At 34.4% G+C, this 18,429-nt stretch overlaps 1 protein-coding gene across 3 annotated transcripts in view; it reads left to right on the forward strand.

Moving 5' to 3' along the window:
* The window catches only part of LOC135471420 (mutS protein homolog 5-like), a 20,475-nt gene extending 2,106 nt beyond the window's left edge, over positions 1–18,369 (forward strand). Inside the window, exons 2-20 of one of the 3 annotated variants that reach the window (XM_064750651.1) lie at positions 801–846; positions 1,116–1,254; positions 3,611–3,673; positions 4,818–4,889; positions 5,427–5,483; positions 5,717–5,789; positions 6,646–6,755; positions 8,296–8,376; positions 8,783–8,828; positions 9,176–9,217; positions 10,863–10,959; positions 11,591–11,680; positions 11,954–12,080; positions 13,642–13,791; positions 14,354–14,428; positions 15,115–15,264; positions 15,708–15,845; positions 16,119–16,186; positions 17,417–18,369. In XM_064750651.1, coding sequence (XP_064606721.1) covers positions 806–846; positions 1,116–1,254; positions 3,611–3,673; positions 4,818–4,889; positions 5,427–5,483; positions 5,717–5,789; positions 6,646–6,755; positions 8,296–8,376; positions 8,783–8,828; positions 9,176–9,217; positions 10,863–10,959; positions 11,591–11,680; positions 11,954–12,080; positions 13,642–13,791; positions 14,354–14,428; positions 15,115–15,264; positions 15,708–15,845; positions 16,119–16,186; positions 17,417–17,522 — 1,725 coding nt within the window. In that variant the 5' untranslated portion in view covers positions 801–805 and the 3' untranslated portion in view covers positions 17,523–18,369. Of the gene's footprint in view, positions 1–6; positions 847–1,115; positions 1,259–3,610; positions 3,674–4,817; positions 4,890–5,426; positions 5,484–5,716; positions 5,790–6,645; positions 6,756–8,295; positions 8,377–8,782; positions 8,829–9,175; positions 9,218–10,862; positions 10,960–11,590; positions 11,681–11,953; positions 12,081–13,641; positions 13,792–14,353; positions 14,429–15,114; positions 15,265–15,707; positions 15,846–16,118; positions 16,187–17,416 lie in introns of those variants that run through there. The other 2 variants (XM_064750650.1, XM_064750652.1) reach the window with 2 other exon arrangements.
* Positions 18,370–18,429: the final 60 nt, after the last annotated feature.

The following is an 18,429-nucleotide window of genomic DNA, read 5'->3' on the forward strand; positions in this document are numbered from 1 at the left end:
GACAGATCCAGGATCGATCTGCAAAAAACCTTAAGGATTTGTTTTCATTAGTGGAAAAAATGTTGCAGTGATTTTTTTAAAAGTTAAGCACTTGGAGTTATGTTTTGATCTAATGACCTGTCTCCACTGTTTCTAATTGGTATGTCTACATGAAAGGCATAATTCTGTTGATAACTACACTAGTTTGTACTGTCAGTGTCCAAAAATTTATATTATAACAGTATTTCTGTCCAATGATAGTGATTGTACATGAATAACAGTTAATAATTATCAGGTAATCTTTCAATTAATGATCCTTAAGATTTGTAGTTGATTAAGTTATCTCTGATTGAATATATTTTTTATTTTATTCATGCATAAAATGTAAAAAGCTGAGTAATCCTGCAGTCTTTGCTCGTTATAAGTACACGATGAGTATATTAATCCTCCCATCCACCCACCATCAATTGTTCCAGCGGTGTAAATTTTCATTTTTCTTCTTTTGTATCCCATGGTAAATCTAATGATACAATGAATTTATACAAATATATGGTATTGTTGGGAAGGTGATAATCCTGTTTTTTATGCAACAACTTCTTGCATCAAGGATTATTCGACCCATTTATCTCTCTTCTTTTCCCCATCCTCAAACAAAATTTGTTTTGAACACTCATCCCATCCAGTTCTGTATGTATATTCAACCAAAACCATACATTTGTCCACCCTCACTAGTTTTACCAGCACCATACATGCATCAGTATAAGTAGTAGTGTAGATAAAACAACCATCATATAGCATCTTTATTTCATTTTTGTCAACAGGAATTATGAACCGCTGTAAATCTAGCCTTGGGAGAAAAATGCTGAGGTACGCTAGACAAAATATTTTTTTTTCAAGATTGTGCAAAATCATTAACTTTATTATTCCAAATACCAAAGAGAAATACTGTGTTAAAACAAGAAATAAAATATCTTATCTTTTAATGGTTATTTGTTTAATGTTAATGTGTATGTTAGTTGTATTGTTTGTTGAAAACTAACACAAGAAGAGATGTGAAGAGAAGAGGTATAACATTACGACGTGTAATTTGCTCTTATTTTGAACAGATTGTTAAGATTTTCAATGTTCTGTTGTAGGCGATGGTTTTTGCGTCCCTCAAAAGACATTACAGTGATCAGAAACAGGCTGGAAGCAGTGGCATTTTTTGTTGACCCTAAAAATATGGAAGTAACAGCTAGCATACAGAGTAGCTTGAAAAACATCAGAGCTGTCCCTGTAGGTATATTTTTCTGTCTGTGTATTTTGCTAAAGTTAATATTAAACTGAAAAGTGTAAATAATTGACGTTTGATGCTGTTGTCAAAATAAATCTGACATGGTGATGTTGTCCAGGGTTATGAGTTGCAGGACACCATCACACATCAAACAGCATTGGAGGGATAAACAAGACAGTCAAAGAGAATATGGCCTGCAGAAGTCACCCCTGATGGGAATACAGTACAATTGCTTATAATATATATGTTGTGTCTCAGGCTGGTCACTGAAAACCATTTCACCTAACCACAGTGTGTTGTCTGTTGTACTTGGCTTTTGTTTGAAAAAAGCACAGTACTATTAAACAGTGTAAGCATTGTACCTTTGTTTTGTTGTTATGTTGTAGAAATACATGTATAGATTGCCCATTAGAGCATATCTCCCTGATCAAGACTGTGTATGCATGTAGACATCCAGCATTCCACCAAAATAATATTTGTTCATACACACTTGAGACAATTTGTATGGATGGTTGTGCTACTGTCTTACTATTAGAGTGGTTATGGGAATCAAAGTTAAAACTTTTAATCAAAAGAAAGAATTAAATCCAATAATTTTTGTACAAATGGAAAAAAATTTTCACTTGTCACATATTAATTTTGTAATAGCCAAGTAACACTTATGATGTTAATGTTATGTGATTTATTTTTAAGTTTGAAGTACTCTTTCTGGTTTGTTTCTTCAAGAGAACATTAAATATGAAAATGTATGCTAGGAGACTTTAATTTCATTGGAACCTTGTTCTAAATGTGTTCCTTTATTTCAAGAATAGGTATGTCAGGTTTTAATTGTGTCTGTAAAGAATAGACAACACTATACCAAATGTATATATGCATTGATAAAGCATCTTACATAAACATTCAAAAGCATACATTTTTTTTTTTTTTGGATGTAGTAGACAAAGCAAAATCTCTCAAGTTGAGAAAAAAGAAAGCGCGACAGTTTTGTCAATATTAACCAATCAAGTGCAAGTTATTTCTTTAGCTCAACACACAATGCATGTTTTTGCTGATGTCATGCAAACCCTGTTTTGCCTTTTTACCATATGAGCTTGATGCAACATTATGTTGCCAATTTCTTGTGGATTTTTAGCTGAAAGCTTTCGCTGAAGGTGAACATACGAGTTGTTTAAGGACGTCATTGAGACACACTTTCTGCATCCTTTTACATGCATTCTCGCTTTGGAGACTATATTTATGCTTTAAGTAAAAACTACCTTGCTGTGAAACATTTCTGATATTGTCTCTATCTGCATTTAGAATGTACCATGTCAGTTGTGCTGTGTAGTACCAATACTTGGCTGTGACCTAGCTGTCTGCAAGCAGCCAGGTGTAACAGTGGGCCTGATAACCTGCCACTGACCTATCTGGTCTGTGTAAACAAGTTGTTGTTCGAGGTCATGGTTAAAAGATAGTGTTCAGTTTATGTCTTGTATACCACCTTGGTTGTTCAAAACACCGTACCAGTGACAGCTGTAAACCCCTGACATTTCACATCATTTGTTAGGACAGCATTTCTCTAAATGGCTAAATAAGAGTTACTCTTGCTGTTCTAACCTTGTGGTACATTTATGGTTGGAGCTGCGGAAACAGATTCATTACAGTTTATATATTAACTTTTAAAACATAAAGCTTCAAGACACATTCTGTTAGCATGACATTTAAATTCTGTAGCTGCATGTCATCAGAATATTTGACTTTCATGTTCTTAAATGTACAAATAAAGTGTGCATATAGTTCTGTTTATTGTGTTTTATGTTGTGCTCAAGGATATTTCACTTTTACAATGGCTGTGCATATACTTCTGTGTTGTGTGCATGATGTGAACAAGTTTAGTGTAGTGTAGTGTAGTGTAGTGTATATATGATAGCTGTCACTTGGAAACACCCTGTGAATGATAGAACAACAGTCATTCATCCTGAAATACAATATTGCTAGAAGCTATGCATGCAAGTGAACCAGGAAGTAAATTTACTTTTAGCAGAAATACACATGAGATATTCCAGAATAGATGCTTGTCTTATCAAAAGTAAAATTTCAGTATGTTTTGTATGATTTACAAAAAATATATTAAAAAAAACGTATATACATTTATTTTTTATGAAGCCCAACTTCTTGTGGATGAATGTGTGAATAAAATGTTATTTGGACTGAGTGTATCAACCTCTAATCCGTAATGTTCAAATCTTTTATTTCCTTTTTTGAAAGCTTATGTTTTCATTTTGATGTAGTACATGATATATTGTTAATGGCACAAATAATTTTTTTTTGAGAGAGATATGTTTGTGGTTAATTGATTTCCTTTGCTGGCTTTGACAGAGGGTGTTGAAAAGGATGCTCCATTTTGCAGCAGCTTTAGGAGATTGGCAAGCATTGTACAAGGTTGGTATCAATCAGTACATTAGATAAAATAATGATACCATTGGTTATGATAATAGCAATTGCCATCATCAGCTTCATCAAAATAAATTGTTTTTGCTTTGTTAGCCCTCAGCTTTTATTGGCCAAAAGGTTTTGTTGTAGCAGGTGGCGTCTGTTAGTCGTCTGTTCATATCTTTGTAAACGCTCTATCTTTAGAACGGTTTAACCCAAAAGTTCAACAAACTTACACCACACTTTTTCACATGAAGAACCCTATTTTCAGAGACCTTGATGTTTTTCTTCATTAGGGTCATTTAAATGAAATTTACTAAAGGCTTGTAAATGGGGTATCTCGAACAGTTGATCCCAAGTTTACCAAACTTACACCACACTTACATTTTGTTTGGAGGAAGAAGCCTATTGAGGTCAGCAACCTTTACCTTTTTCTTCAGGGTCATTGGGGTCATTTAGGTTAAATTTTTTAAAGACTTGCAAACATGATATCTTGAGTGGTTTATGCCAAATTTACCAAACTTACACCACAGGTAAATTTTGGCTTAAAGCCTAACCATTTTGTTTTCCAGTGACCTTAACCTTTCACTTCAAGGTCATTGGGGTCATTTAAGTTAAATTTTATAAAAGGCTTGTAAACATGCTGTCTCTTGATCGGGTTAACCCAAGTTCACACAATTACACCACCAATTACACTTACACCTTGGCATGAGGAAGAACCCTATTGATTATCAGCTACCTTGACCTTTTCCCTCAAGGTCATAGGGGTCATTTAAGTTCAGTCTTTTATAACAGGCTGCAATGGCAGTGTGAAATCAAAAAAAGTTGTTCTAAAAAAGTATTCTCCTGCTTCATGTTTCCTAACTTTCTAAATGCCACTCAAAGATCTACTCATTATTATGAACCACCGTTAAGTTTGATCTATTCATTACATTGTACATGTGCTCAAAGCTGAAGGGTTTTAAGTGCATTGCACAGTAATTTTGTCTTTTTTGAGGAATAGAAGTTTTGCATGCACAAGGGCTTGTTTTGTATCTCTCATTTGGTGCTCAGAGGCTACTATGATGCAAAATAATAACAAATTACACCAATTTTTCTGTTATTTTTTTTATGTGTATCATGTATCTGCTAATAGTTTTGAATGTTTCACTAGACATCATCTAGTGCTGCCAGTATAGGGGATTTATGCAGAGCCCAGAAAGAGAATGTTCCAATTTTCACTGAGGTGAGTGTTGTAAGTGTTACAAACATGCATGAAACTGCAGAAAGAATTGTTAAGTTCAAAATATAGATTTTTGTATTTATTTATTATTTTTTTTATCTGTTTAATTTTTTTTTTTCTTACTTCACTTGTTCCCTATTTGTGGGTGGACTTTGTTGTGTGTTAATGTATTACACATGTACATATAGCTGGCTTTCAGAATGATCAGAGTATTGGTTTAGTGTGTAGGGAGTTATGCCCCTTGATCAGGTGGCCTGTGCGACAACAAATTTAATAACAGACCTTCTTTAACAAAGCGGTCCAAAGCTATGAACTCTTTTCTTCATTCCTTTTTTTAAATCAGTTATCAGTATATCTGTGCTCACCTATGTTGTACACATACACTGCAACATCAGAGAAGAAAACAATATGTTATATTGCGCATTGGACCATTTTATTTAATCTATCCGTGTTCCTCAGGCTCTCATTGTGTTGACATCTTCACTGGACTGAAAAAATACGGGATTTTAAAAAACATATCATGCCATGTCTTGCATTCAGATTGGAAAACGTTTCACTGAAGGTCTGCAGCGAATAGCTACCTTAATCCACAAACTGGTAAGATTTCATTCTCCCTGTTGTTTTTGTTGAAAGTGATATCAATCTTTCCCAGGCACACTTTTGAATATTGGAGTATTATAGCGAATGATGTAGATTGAAAAGGCTGATTTTACTGACAAATTTACTGTTGATGTTTCTTGATAGCCAGTGTCAAAATTTAAGTATCCTTGTGTTACCACAAGAAAATATTGTCACATTAAGTCAAAGTTCTGTCGTGTTAATTGTTACAGGTAGATTTTGAAGAATCTGCTGTTGAGGGCCGCTTTGTGGTCAAGTCGGGAGTTGTTCCTGAGCTAGATGAAAGTTAGAAATATTAACTCCTTTCATCCTGAATAACTTTCTTCACTGTTTTTCGTGATGTGCCTTAAATTTTTATTAAAGCAATTCTTTTATTTTAACTGCTTTCTTTCTGCCTGTTTATGCCATTTGTTACATATGTTTTTTGGTTTTTTTTGTTTGTTTTTCTGTGTTTGAGTACTTAGTTATCCTCTTTACTACTGAAGGCATGTAGCATTTTACATGTTCCTGGTTGTATTTTCTGTTAAGGTTCAAATGAAATCCACCTCCTCTACCTTGCAATATCCAGTGATAGAAATGTTGTAAATTCAGAAATATATATTACACATATTATTTACTATAACAAGAAATTTGTGTCTGTTTTGGTATTTTTGTTAGGGTTCATATTTTTACTTGCAAGTATTCACTCAGTTATTACCAAACTGTAGAGAGTATAACTTGCATCAAAATTGTAAGATCTGCTAAAATATAAATTTTCATGCCGAACAATTCTTTTGCATGTTGTTTTTAGTGTAAACCAACATGCAAAGTTATTTAGATCTTTTAACCATGCTTTTCTTGGATGTTTTTTACATTTTTCTTTTACCTTTCAGTGCATGTACATTTAATTTTTCCGGTACATGTATTAAATGTCCATTTTTCAAGTAATCAGAGGTCGCAAAATAGCTCAAATGCTTACTTCGAGGAAGGTTTTTAAAATTAGTTAAACACATTTTGAAGGTGAATGAAACTGTTTTCAATAAAGGAAGGCAAGTTTGCATTTTGACATGGTGATAGAAAAATAAACCCCATTTTAAATACTATTATGCACCCACTTAATTGTTTCTGAACAGTTATTTCAATGTCGCATCTTTCATTCCAGAAAGAAGAATTTACAATGGCTTGCCATATTTCATGACCGAAGTAGCCAAAAATGAACTGGAAAAACTGAACTCCAGGATCACCACATGCAATGTCATATATGTTCCTCAGGTACATATTGTTACATTGTTTCATGACTGCAAATGCCCATATTTTTATTTTCGTTGTGGGAGGTGCAGGGGGCATCTGATAAGCTCAACTGGCCGTTGGTGTGAACAGCAACTGTTGTACTGTGTTCTGGACCCCAAATAGCCCAGTGACCGAGATTTGCAACCCCAGGATTAAGCCACAGTGTGGTCGTCCGTTGGCAGACATCACCTACAGACACTCTTCAGAAGTATATGTACATGCATAGATTCAAAATTTTTTTTAAAGGATTAGTGGTCAGATTTAGCTATGCATTCCAGTGATGAAGATCATTACCTGTTTAAGCAGTATATTACCAAGACAGTTTCTGAAAAACAACGGATTTCCTGCCCGAACCCATGCTCACACGGTGACGTCTGGCTGGCATGGCTGGGAATTCGTATCAAAACAATGTTGTTTTTGAGATGTATTCTAGCTTCACAGAAGCCAATATACTGCTGAATCAGTTTGAACCCAGAGTGGATGACCTTGAAGTTTAGATTTATGACACGGACATGATCCATCTCTGGCCAGACTTCAGATTCCGAGTTTTTAGGCAAGGAATTTGATCCTTGTCCCGTTTTTTCCATCAGCACCAACAATACAGATTGACAGCTTTATCCTGTATTACACTGTATATTTCGTGTGTTTATCAAAGATTTATTTAATAACCATTTTTTCCCTCTGTCTGCTTCACAAGAAATATTCTATTCATACCTATTCATACCTATATGTGATGACAACAACCGGTACATGTTATTGTCAGCATTTAAACAGCCTCCGCCTATAAGGGCTAGAGTCGTGTATGATATAAATACATGTACGAATTGGACGTCGGCTTTAATTTACTATTTGTCATTCTTCAGTTCAGTTAATATACTGTTTTTAACTACTGTGTACATATGCTGCCGTGGAAATTCAGCTGTATCACTGAACTAAAAGGCAAGGCTCTGACAGCCCGTGAAGGTTGGAATTGTATGACGTAATTTATTAGACTACCAGGTGTTGGAGGGAAAAATGTATAAATCCAGCCTAATTTTTCAGTATTTTCTTTAACTCAATTTAACACAGTATTCAGCAGTAACTTATTATGAATAAATACTAAATCTGGACACTAACCTTGTAAGTATTAGTACATGTAATTTTCAAGACATTCAAGTATTACACAGCAGTTATATAAAACATCAAAGTGGTGTTTGATTTAGGCTTACCTGGAAATTACCAAACAAAAATAAAAGTAAAATACTCAACTTTTATTGGATAATGTCATTTAAAATGTGGTTAAATTGTAAACAGAATTGCAGTTACATGGATTTACTCTTCTTGAGTATAGTAGAGATTCTCTGATGCCATTGTCAACACTATAGTCTATAGCATACCCAGAAAGTGTATATCACAAATAGTAACTACCCTGTCTTACTAAATATTATCAGACAATTCTACAATACTGAGCTATAATGGGGCAATAATATAAACATATGATATTTCTATTATCTGTGCCTTAATCACAATACTTTTTTGACAGGTGGGCTTCTTGTTGACTGTACCTGTTACGGAAAGGATGATAGAAGAGAACAACTTTGACATACCTGGACTGGAGTTCATGGTAAGTATACATTTAGCAGGACAACACTGATTAGTAAAATCAACACTTTTTGTCACTAAAGCTCAAAGGTTGGCTCTATGTGCCTTTGATGAGTTTCCACAAAGAGCTTGATGGCATTAGAGAACGTATTATATGCTACATGTCATTTTCTATTCAGTGGAATATTCTCAGCCAGTGATTTCGGGAGGAAACTTGCACAAGAATGAATTTAACAATGTGTGAGAATTTTTGGTTATTTTTCTGCTGTGATTGTATATTATTATAATAAAGCTTGAAGAATGTCTTAAATTCCAATAAGCAAACCACCAAACTACATGTATTATGCCATCCAAAGTAAAAAAAAAGACTTTGTATTATTGTAATTAATATGTGCATAAATGAAAGTTATAAGCTGTTATATTTTCAGTATTTGGTCAACGATGTTGTCCATTACAAGAGTAAAAGCACATTAGGTAATGATAGCATTTATTTGTTTAATGAATATTATTTTATTTAAATGTCTATGTCTGCGCATTCTCTAGTTTCCTTTTTGTGATGCACAACATAATTGACCGAACATTAGTGTTAATATTTAAAGATGTTATATAGCTTTATGTTTAAGCACTGTACAACTGAGCACCTTTAGTAACTAGAACAACTGTTCTTTGTCATTAACCAGGTCACCATATATAAAAATATATTTTGAAAGAAACAACCCCTTGTAAAAAGTGCAAGTATTTGAAGCTCAAAATGCATTGTAGGTAATGTCATTTTATGATGTTTTCTGCATTTAAACAAAACTATCAGTCTTCTGTTGTAGCTCTTGATGTTTTATTAGGGGACACACACCATGAAATTGCAGGTAAGGGGAGACAACTCACACGTCTTGGAGGACAAGCTAGACTTAAGTAATGTTTTGTTTTTGTACACAGCATTGCCACCATCTTTAACTTAAGATAGATGTAGACATATGTTATTTAGTTGTTCTCATAAAAAAAACAACATCAGAATTATCTTATTTCTCCTTAAGGTGTAAGAAGCTAAAAAAAACATTGAAGTATAATTGGGGTGTTCCTCTGATGAAACTATAACATACAGTTGGCACATTTTCTGTGATGTGAACTTCTCTGTCCTCCTCCTTCTCATCACTTGCAGTGAATTAGTACTGGCCAGAAAATTACTGTTGCTGTAAAGGATTTGTTTTCTTGAATGTTCTCAACTTTTTTTCTGGAATTCCGATGTGGCTCATAGTGTTTGGCTAGATCTCAGTGTCATCTAGAGGACTGGTATGGGTATGAATGTATATGTACGGCTGATAATCTGATAAAGTGAAGCTCAGTTTTCTAAAGCTGTTTACATTTAATTTGTCGATTTACATTCAAGATGAACCGCCTTGCTTGAAAGTGTGAACTTGTGCTAATTGATGTTCATTGATGTATTTCTGGATTTGTCCCAGTCCTGTTATGAAAGTGCTTTTTGGAGAAAATTCCTTTCTATATCACAGTACGTTGTACTTGTGGTATATTTCAGGGAAATCTGTGCCTAGCACACGTGAGAGCTTTTAAATCTCTGAATCAAAGAAATTTTTATGAAAACTACTGTATTTCTCCTAAAATTTAGCATGTAAAAAGGCTCTTTCTGAAGCGCATAAAGAATTTAAAATGATACTTCTGAGGCCAACTCTTTAAGTTTTCCAGACAAGACATTAATTAAACTTCTCAATAAACTGTTAAGTGACCCTATATGGTGGATGAATCAATCAGAATCAATGAAAATGTGCCTCGCGAAAAATGCTAAACTTCAGGTGAAATACAGTAAACTTTTTATTGGTAAACCATGATAATTTTGGTCAATTTACTTATTAATTTTAATACAGCTTGATCATGGTTAGTTTGGGTGCCCAACAGTTAGAGTTTTCTAGAGCTAAAATGGCTCTACTAATGGCCTTTGTTTGGTGTGTCAACAGCATAAATTTTAATTCCTTGAAACATGCTATTATACAGACATCCTGATCAGTATAGCATGGCCTGTTTCAATTGCCTCCTTGTATTTTGACTTTCCAAAGTAGTGCCTGCATGATTCATAGCCAATCCTCATGTATGTAATACATGTATGCCTCATGGGTGATATTAATTCACACATGGTTGAAATCTTATTTATATAGACCGTTCGGAACTTTCAAGACATATAGTTAAGATTAAAGAAGAAAGTATCACCTGTATTACATCAGTCAGGTTTATGCAAGTGGGATTAACTGAACATAGGCTGTGGAAAGCAGTTGCAAATCATTAGGTACGTGACTATATTCTGACAAAACTAGTGGAAGCTGGATAGAAATGCTTGGTAAACGGCATGTTGTCTGCGTTGACATTGCTGCCATTAACAGCCAGAATAGATCCAGCAAGTGTCCCAGTAATGTGTGGCTACTCGCACATGCAGTCATATGCTCACCATATACATAAGTTATATGCACAAAATAGACTTAATTTTTTTCATTTTCTTTGCAGACCATGAGACCAAAATCATGTTCAATCTACAGTCTACTGTATTGAAGCATTCTAATGTGCTGACAGATGTCATGCATTTTGCTGCAGAATTGGATTGGTAATTTGTTTTCAATTAAAGACTAATATAACATTTGTGTATTATGAATTCTAAATCTTGATAATTTAAAACTTGTCACTTTTACTCTTGTTATATGTGCATGAATAACATAAAATTGTGGTTTTTGAAATACAGATAGTGAAGTTGTTTGTATCATTGAGAGTTGAATTACACTATGAAATTTGCAGTCTGATTCAAAGATGCATACAGAGGAAACATTAAAAAAAACCATTGGAAAATGTGGACTGATTTTTTTAAGAGAAGTGCAGTTAAAGATAGAGATTTAGTTCAACTCCTTTGGTCATTTCAGTATAATGATGTTGTTTATTTCTTTCGATGTAATCTAAATGTATTATCAAATTAGGTGTGTTATAGTGTGTAGTTGCATAAGATGATGAGATATTACATGAGTTACATATGAAATTACATGAGTATTCACAAAGTTGCAAAATTGTAAAATTGTAAAATTAGTACATATATTGTTAAGCATTATTCCCTTGGGTCACACTGGCGATCCTTAGTTCATTATTATTATTCCTTTGGTATATTGTCTTCACCATTCCGTGCTTTTTATTAATAAAAATTTATGAACTCTTCTTTTATTTATCAAACCTTAAGTTATCTGTTTTAGCCTCATGTGTCTCGCCAGTTGTGCTAAGGAGTTCAATTATGTCCGACCAGAACTGACCCAGGATAAGACCATACACATTACTGCGGGACGGTATGTCAACCTTCGAGTTCTAAGGTTTTCTTGCATGTCTCCATTCTGATACCAACAGGACACATTTCAACTTTTTAAAAAAACTATCCAAACTTTTTTAAAACATTAAGAAAAGGTTGAAGGTCTATTCAAAGAATCTTCTTTGGCATGTTCAGAGTTTTCTGTCTCTGTATACTCAAGTGTATTAAAATTACAGATATCATTGTATTGCTAATTTTTTGAGGAATAAAAACTGAAATTATAAATTACCTATCCTGCTTCTGTTTACTTCAGGCACCCTCTACAAGAAATGTGCAGCAATCCATTTGTCCCCAATGACACTCAAAGTGGAGGGGAATATTCAAGAGTAAAGATACTGACTGGACCTAATGCCTCTGGGAAAAGCGTGTACATCAGACAGGTCTTTGAAAACATTCTTTGTTGTGTAATTGAATCCAAGAATGCATGTAGAACAGATACTTTGTACTCAAAACTCAGCACACGTACAGAGGCCTTATTGCCTTGTAAGGATTTTGTTTACTTTTTGAAACAAAATAAGTGAAAAATTATTTAGCACAACCTTAACCCCCTATAATCAAATATGATTATAGAGGGTTAAGGTCATGCTAAATAATTTTTCATTTAAACTAAGGTTGAGGAAATTGGTACAAGTAGAGTGAACCACTGTCACTCATTCCTGGCAAACCTCCGGACTTAAACCTGCTGTCTGCATTCAAGTCTGTTACCTCATTGCATATAGATTTTTATGAATTTTCCATGTTCAAGAAGAACATAATATCTTTTCTTTTGATTGTTAATCTGTATCAATATTGCACTGACCAGGGCCCATATTTATCACGTCTTATGTCCAAAATTCAAACACAGCCACAATTAAGATGTTTTTTAAAATCTGTACTCTGTTTCCTTACTGCAGAACAATATACTTACCACAGTTTGAATTCTTTTCTGTTCTGAGAATGGCTTCTTAAGCACTTGAAGATGACATTAATCTTAAGTTGCTTGATAAATACAGAGGCCAGTTTCATGAAGCCCACATGTAACTATACCATGCTGATATTATGCCAAAGTAAGGAACCTGTGGATATCTCTTATCTCCAGTCTGTGTATGTTTGTCCTTTGATTTTCTTCACAACCATTTATTTGGTCCAATTCATACTTGGTGAGTGTATTGCTGACGGCCACAGAAGGTCCATACAGTATTGAATTTTGAAAAATTGCATATGCAGATTAGGGAGTGAGTCAACAAGCTCTTCTGGATTTGTACACAATCCCCCACATCCTTTTACCGAAAAGACTTAGTGACAGCACTGTAATTCTCCAGACTTATTTTACATGTTCTTGTTGTAAGGTGTATATACTTTTTGTGAAGCCCTAATAAGGGCCAATCCAACCTATGTAGTTTTGTCTCCTCAGTCATATGAAAAAGGTGCAAAAATTGTATTGCAAATTGCTCTTTCATATGCTAAAAGGTTTAGGAATTAGGGGACACACTCTAAACTTTTCAGATTGCCAAAAGGGCTTATAGTCAAAGGAAAACAGTTTCGAATATGTGTTTTATAAGGAAGGAATTTTCTTAACGAGCACTACACTATAGTCATGTTAATGCTGCAATTTGTACATGTGGTAGCCTTATAACTTTGAGGTTTGATTTCTTAAAATATAAAAACATGGAAACCTTGAATGTAAGTATTGCTGATTGTCCACATGGCTCACATTGGTAGTTTTGTACTGGTGAAACGTGCTATGATCTGCATATTTGATAGAATCCTTTCAGGAGTACAAACCCTTAGAAAGTGTTAGGGCAAAGCAGCTGATTATTAGTTACATATTTAACCTGTAATGTCATTGACACTTCAGTTACGATGATATACATCTATATACAGATACAGTATCACTCTTGCACTATAGCTGAGGTGGTGTTTTTTTTTGTTTTCTTTTTTTTTTTCATTTGTGACATGTAGGTAGCACTGATTGTCTACATGGCCCACATTGGTAGTTTTGTACCAGCTGAAAGTGCAAGGATCTGCATAGTTGATAGAATCTTTTCTCGAGTGCAGACCAAAGAAAGTGTTTCTTTGGGCATGTCTACCTTTATGGTAGATCTAAATCAGGTGAGTGCTAGAAACAGGTTTTACTTATAAAAGCTTTGAAACACAAAATATGGTGTTATTTAATTTCCTTTCAGTATTAGAAATATCGAAACAAAGAGAATAAAATCAAATTTCTCAGTCTGTGGATTGAAGTCAATACCGCATGTTCCTTGAAGTGAGTTTGTAATTTAATTATTTATAGTTTATAGTTATATTGTAATTTAATTGTTTATAGTTACATATTCTTCAACCTTGTCACATGTTTGCAAGGTGTGAATTCAGGCATATTCTGAAGGCATTATTCTGTGTAGATTTATAAATTTACACTTTGTGTGAAACCCTCAAATTGGGCAATCCAACCAATGTAGCTTTATCCTCAAAATAAACATAAAAATGTGCATAAATTACACTGAAAGTTGGTCTTTGATGTATAAAAAGGTTGAGGAATTAGGTTAAATCCTTGGAACACCTGTACATGTTGAAATGCTACCATCACAGTACTAATATGGGAGAACATACTTTTATGAACATACATATGTGAATGCAGCATATTGATATTTTGGTATATTTTGTTCTTGATAAGATGTCCGATGCTTTGAGAAGTTGCACCGAGAACTCACTGGTCATCATTGATGAGTTTGGAAGAGGAACTGGAAGTGTAAGTATATTTGTGATATATTAAAGGGGTTTGAAGATTTGGTTGTGGCTTTTCTTCTCAATGCTCAATCTGAAAAAAAAACAATATGTAGTGTGCACTGTTCGTTAAATACCTTAATTAAGTACTGTGCACACTTGCCCGCATGGTATTCTAATGAATATTGTAACTATCAGACTCAAACTTGTTAATGACGTCATAAAATGGCTAAAGCTTAAAACAGAGGACGGTGGCCTGCAGCCTGCAAATTTCTGGCACGACAACTTACATTCACTTCGTTTTGGCAGAAAAATACCGTATTTTAGGATGTGCCGGGCTGTCCTTTTAGTCATGGGGCTTAATGACTTTTGTGGGAGAAAATCCTTGTAAGCCCAGAACTCACCCAAACACAGCCTTGACTGATGTCAGTCAAAGAACTGCAGACTATATGTAATTAAATGACAGTGTATAAGTATTATGTATGTTAAATGCACTTGATAAACAAAATTGATCAGTGTGAGTTCTAGTCCGACTGGCTTCCTCTGGGGTAGTAGGTGGAGTGTTCTGCCAGCAACCTGTAGATGGTTTCATGTTTTCCGCGGGATTTGTTTCCTCCTATCAGAATTTTGGCCGCCATCGTATAAGTGAAATAACATTGAGTACAGGGCAGAACCTGAATGAAAATAAGTGCAGCATTTGTAATGTTCAAGGTGGACGGAATGTCTTTGTTGTGCTCGGCTCTCACATACTGGCTATCTAAGGATACTAGATGCCCCCACATTCTTGTCTCCACCCATTTCCACAGCCTCATTCGTAAGCGTCTGATTCCTCAATCACTTCTCCCAAGGGTCACTTTTCAGGTAATTAAATTTTATTCCTCCCAGGATTCTTAAGTATTTGTGTTAAAAGGATTAATGTCAATGTCTTTCCCAGAAGCATTTCCGATAGTCTATATTTTAAACAGCTGAGGTTATAATCTTTGTAATTAACATCATTAGCTAAATCTGGACTCAATTTTTAAGCTCCATTGTCACGTGTTGTTTAATCTTATCATCAGAGAGCATATGTAATTTGTAGATGTCAGTGATACATTTTCATTCTAGAAATGAAGTCATTTTCCATTGGTATGGAACAAAATAGTTCAGGATTGATAAGTTAATTCCAAGTTTACTGCTCATCAGATATGTAATGAGCTTTATAAATTAAAATAATAGTTGTGTTTTATTTTTTATTTTTTTCACTAATTTATTTTCTGTTTTTAATTTTATGAATCTCTTTGCTTTCCTTGATGTTTCTTTAATAGACAATGGACACTTTGATCAGCAATGGCGAGTTGATATTCCTGTATCAGCTGAAAGATGGATATACTGGCAGTAGTTTTGCAATGAATGTAATAACTGAGGAAGGCCTGACACCAAGCATTGTCACTCGAGCTGTTGAGGTAAGAAATTTTACTTTATAAGTTCAGGTGGGAATAAAGGTATTGTGCTTGACGAATGTTGTTCAGCCTTTTAACTTTGTGGAAAATACATCATGAAAATCGATGTAATATACCCAAAATCTGCTCATTGTAACCTGTTGGTGAAGAGCTGATACCAAGAAATTCAATCAAAACATTTGGGAAGGTACAAGAAAATATGTGTGTTAGTTTATGACTTTTGTCAAATATACAGTCTGGTTCTGTGATAACTGTCTGGTTTGGATTTTTATATAGGTGTTGATGAAAGAACGGAAGCCGATTGAACGTGTGGATACAGCTAGATCTATTCTACTGAGGAAACGGTAAATTGCTGTGAAGTTTAGCAAGTCTGCCTTAATATGTTGCCGATGACCAATAGGCAATAACCCATCGTTTTAGCTCTCCTGTACTGTACTGTACTGAAAAATTTTCATATCAGGAAATTCAGTATTGTGTAATTCTTTATATGACATACCGCAAATATATCTACTTCAGCACCAAATAACAGTTAATTAACATAATGTTATAGGTATCTCGCAACGATTTTGACTGGATAATGATGATAGAACCAACTTGCTGAAATCAGTGTGACTTGTTTTTTTTTTAAATTTACATGTTTGTTACAAGATATTAATTCGCTAGTAAAAATAATGATGTTACTGGTTGGGAAATCTTCATTCGACAGTCAGTGACTTAACACATTATGGTGTGGATTTGCAACCCAAGTCTCCATGCAAATTAATGCAAAGAGTTGGGGGCTAATCATCCACTCTGTCATCTCACTGCTGACGTGAACTGTGCAAAACTAACCGACAGACAGAACTTTAGGTCACTTATCATAAGTCCTCCCACTCACTGGGAAGAAAAGTGAAGATGCCAACTGACTGACCCAACCTCACGATCGAATAGTGGCAAGTTGTGACGAATGCCAACAATTTTGTAATGCTTAATAGCAGAATGCTCTACTTATAAAATAAACCATTTCATGCATATTTTCAGCCTTAATATTTCTGTATTTTGATCACTCACTCACACAAGAATTATTATCCAACAATTTATGGTGCAAAAAAAAAAAAAAAAAATGCACAGTGTTGCGAATCAGCACTCAAGTCAACTCATTTTTGTTCGCAATTTTCTAACAAAGATGACCTCTTAATTGACCCATGTCTGCTCCCGAATTTTCACCCATCTTTTATACTGGCCCTTTTATGCTGTGGACGCATGTCATTCCTGGATTCATTGCTGCGCAAAACGAGTTGCGTATAGTGACTGTCAACCGCATTTGTTGTCTGTCGCCATCTTCACATCATTCAATCTGTTTAATGGTGATTTGAAACATTAATCAAGAACAACATCAGCAGATTGTGTAATGACAATTTTTGACTAAAATGAGCTAATCACAAGCATTGGGCAATACTTTTAAAGTACATTGTTATGGGTGGTATCTAAGTATTGACTTTGTTAAGCTGAAGTTTTGTATACATGTACATGTGCTCAGTTTTACATTACATGGTAGTTGTTATTTTTTTTTTTAATTTCCAATTTGTTTTCAGGTACAATATGATAGCAACAAAATTTGCCCAGCTGGACGTAGAGACGGCAGAACTTTACCCATTCCTGAAAGATGTCGTCCTTGAAGCATGTAAAGGCGACATATAAGAATTATGCATAGTTAACAACAATCTGCAGCAATGCTGATAATAAAGTTTGTAAGCTTTGTTGTACATGTATTCACCTAGCATTGTAAAACGCCCTGCAAAGTTTTAGAAATTAGTGCTGGCAGTATTGGCTACAAACCTGAGTTTATGGCAGGTGCAAGGAGTGATATACACTTCTGTTTTTGTATTGACAATGGCTGATACCTGAAGAATGGGTCATTTATTACTCATTTGTGATCTTTGCCGGTGTTGACAAGAAATAGAAATTGTAGTGTATAGCAAAATAATTTAATTACTCAGAGTATTTGTGTGACAGGTTCCCAAATAACTGCATCTTTATACTTCATGGCATACCAGTTAACTGTTAACTCTTGTTGCACAAAGTGCCCACATCTCCATCTGAAAGGGGATTTGCCAGCCGTCCATGAAAATAGGTGAATGTTCAATATATACATTGTAACTTGTAAGCTGTAATAGGGTAACTTGAGTGTATGTTAATTTATTATACATGTACTAAGAACTCTAGTTAGTTATGTTTATATTATTTTTCCTGTTCATGATTTATGTAAAAAAAAAAAAAAAGGCATATATTTCTGCTAGATTTTTAATATTCTACAGGGCACATAAATAGCGCCATAGGTGTATCAATCCACTTGTGATTCTATGACACTGTTGATCCTGTTCATAACTTATTGCATGTGATTTACTGTCTGTAACCTTTACTTCACACTTTATTGAACTGTCTGTTCTGCTTTATTGTCTTATGTGACTGTTCATGAATCATTTTATTGTTCTTCAAGCATTCATAGTACTTTATTGAAGTTAAATAAAAATTGAATTTCAAAATAGTCTTTTAAGTTGTAATTATTATTAGGCTACCAAGTTACCTTGGAAAGCCTATTGTTATC

The sequence above is a fragment of the Liolophura sinensis genome, chromosome 7 (assembly GCF_032854445.1).
Source record: "Liolophura sinensis isolate JHLJ2023 chromosome 7, CUHK_Ljap_v2, whole genome shotgun sequence".
NCBI classification, from domain to species: Eukaryota; Metazoa; Mollusca; class Polyplacophora; order Chitonida; family Chitonidae; genus Liolophura; species Liolophura sinensis.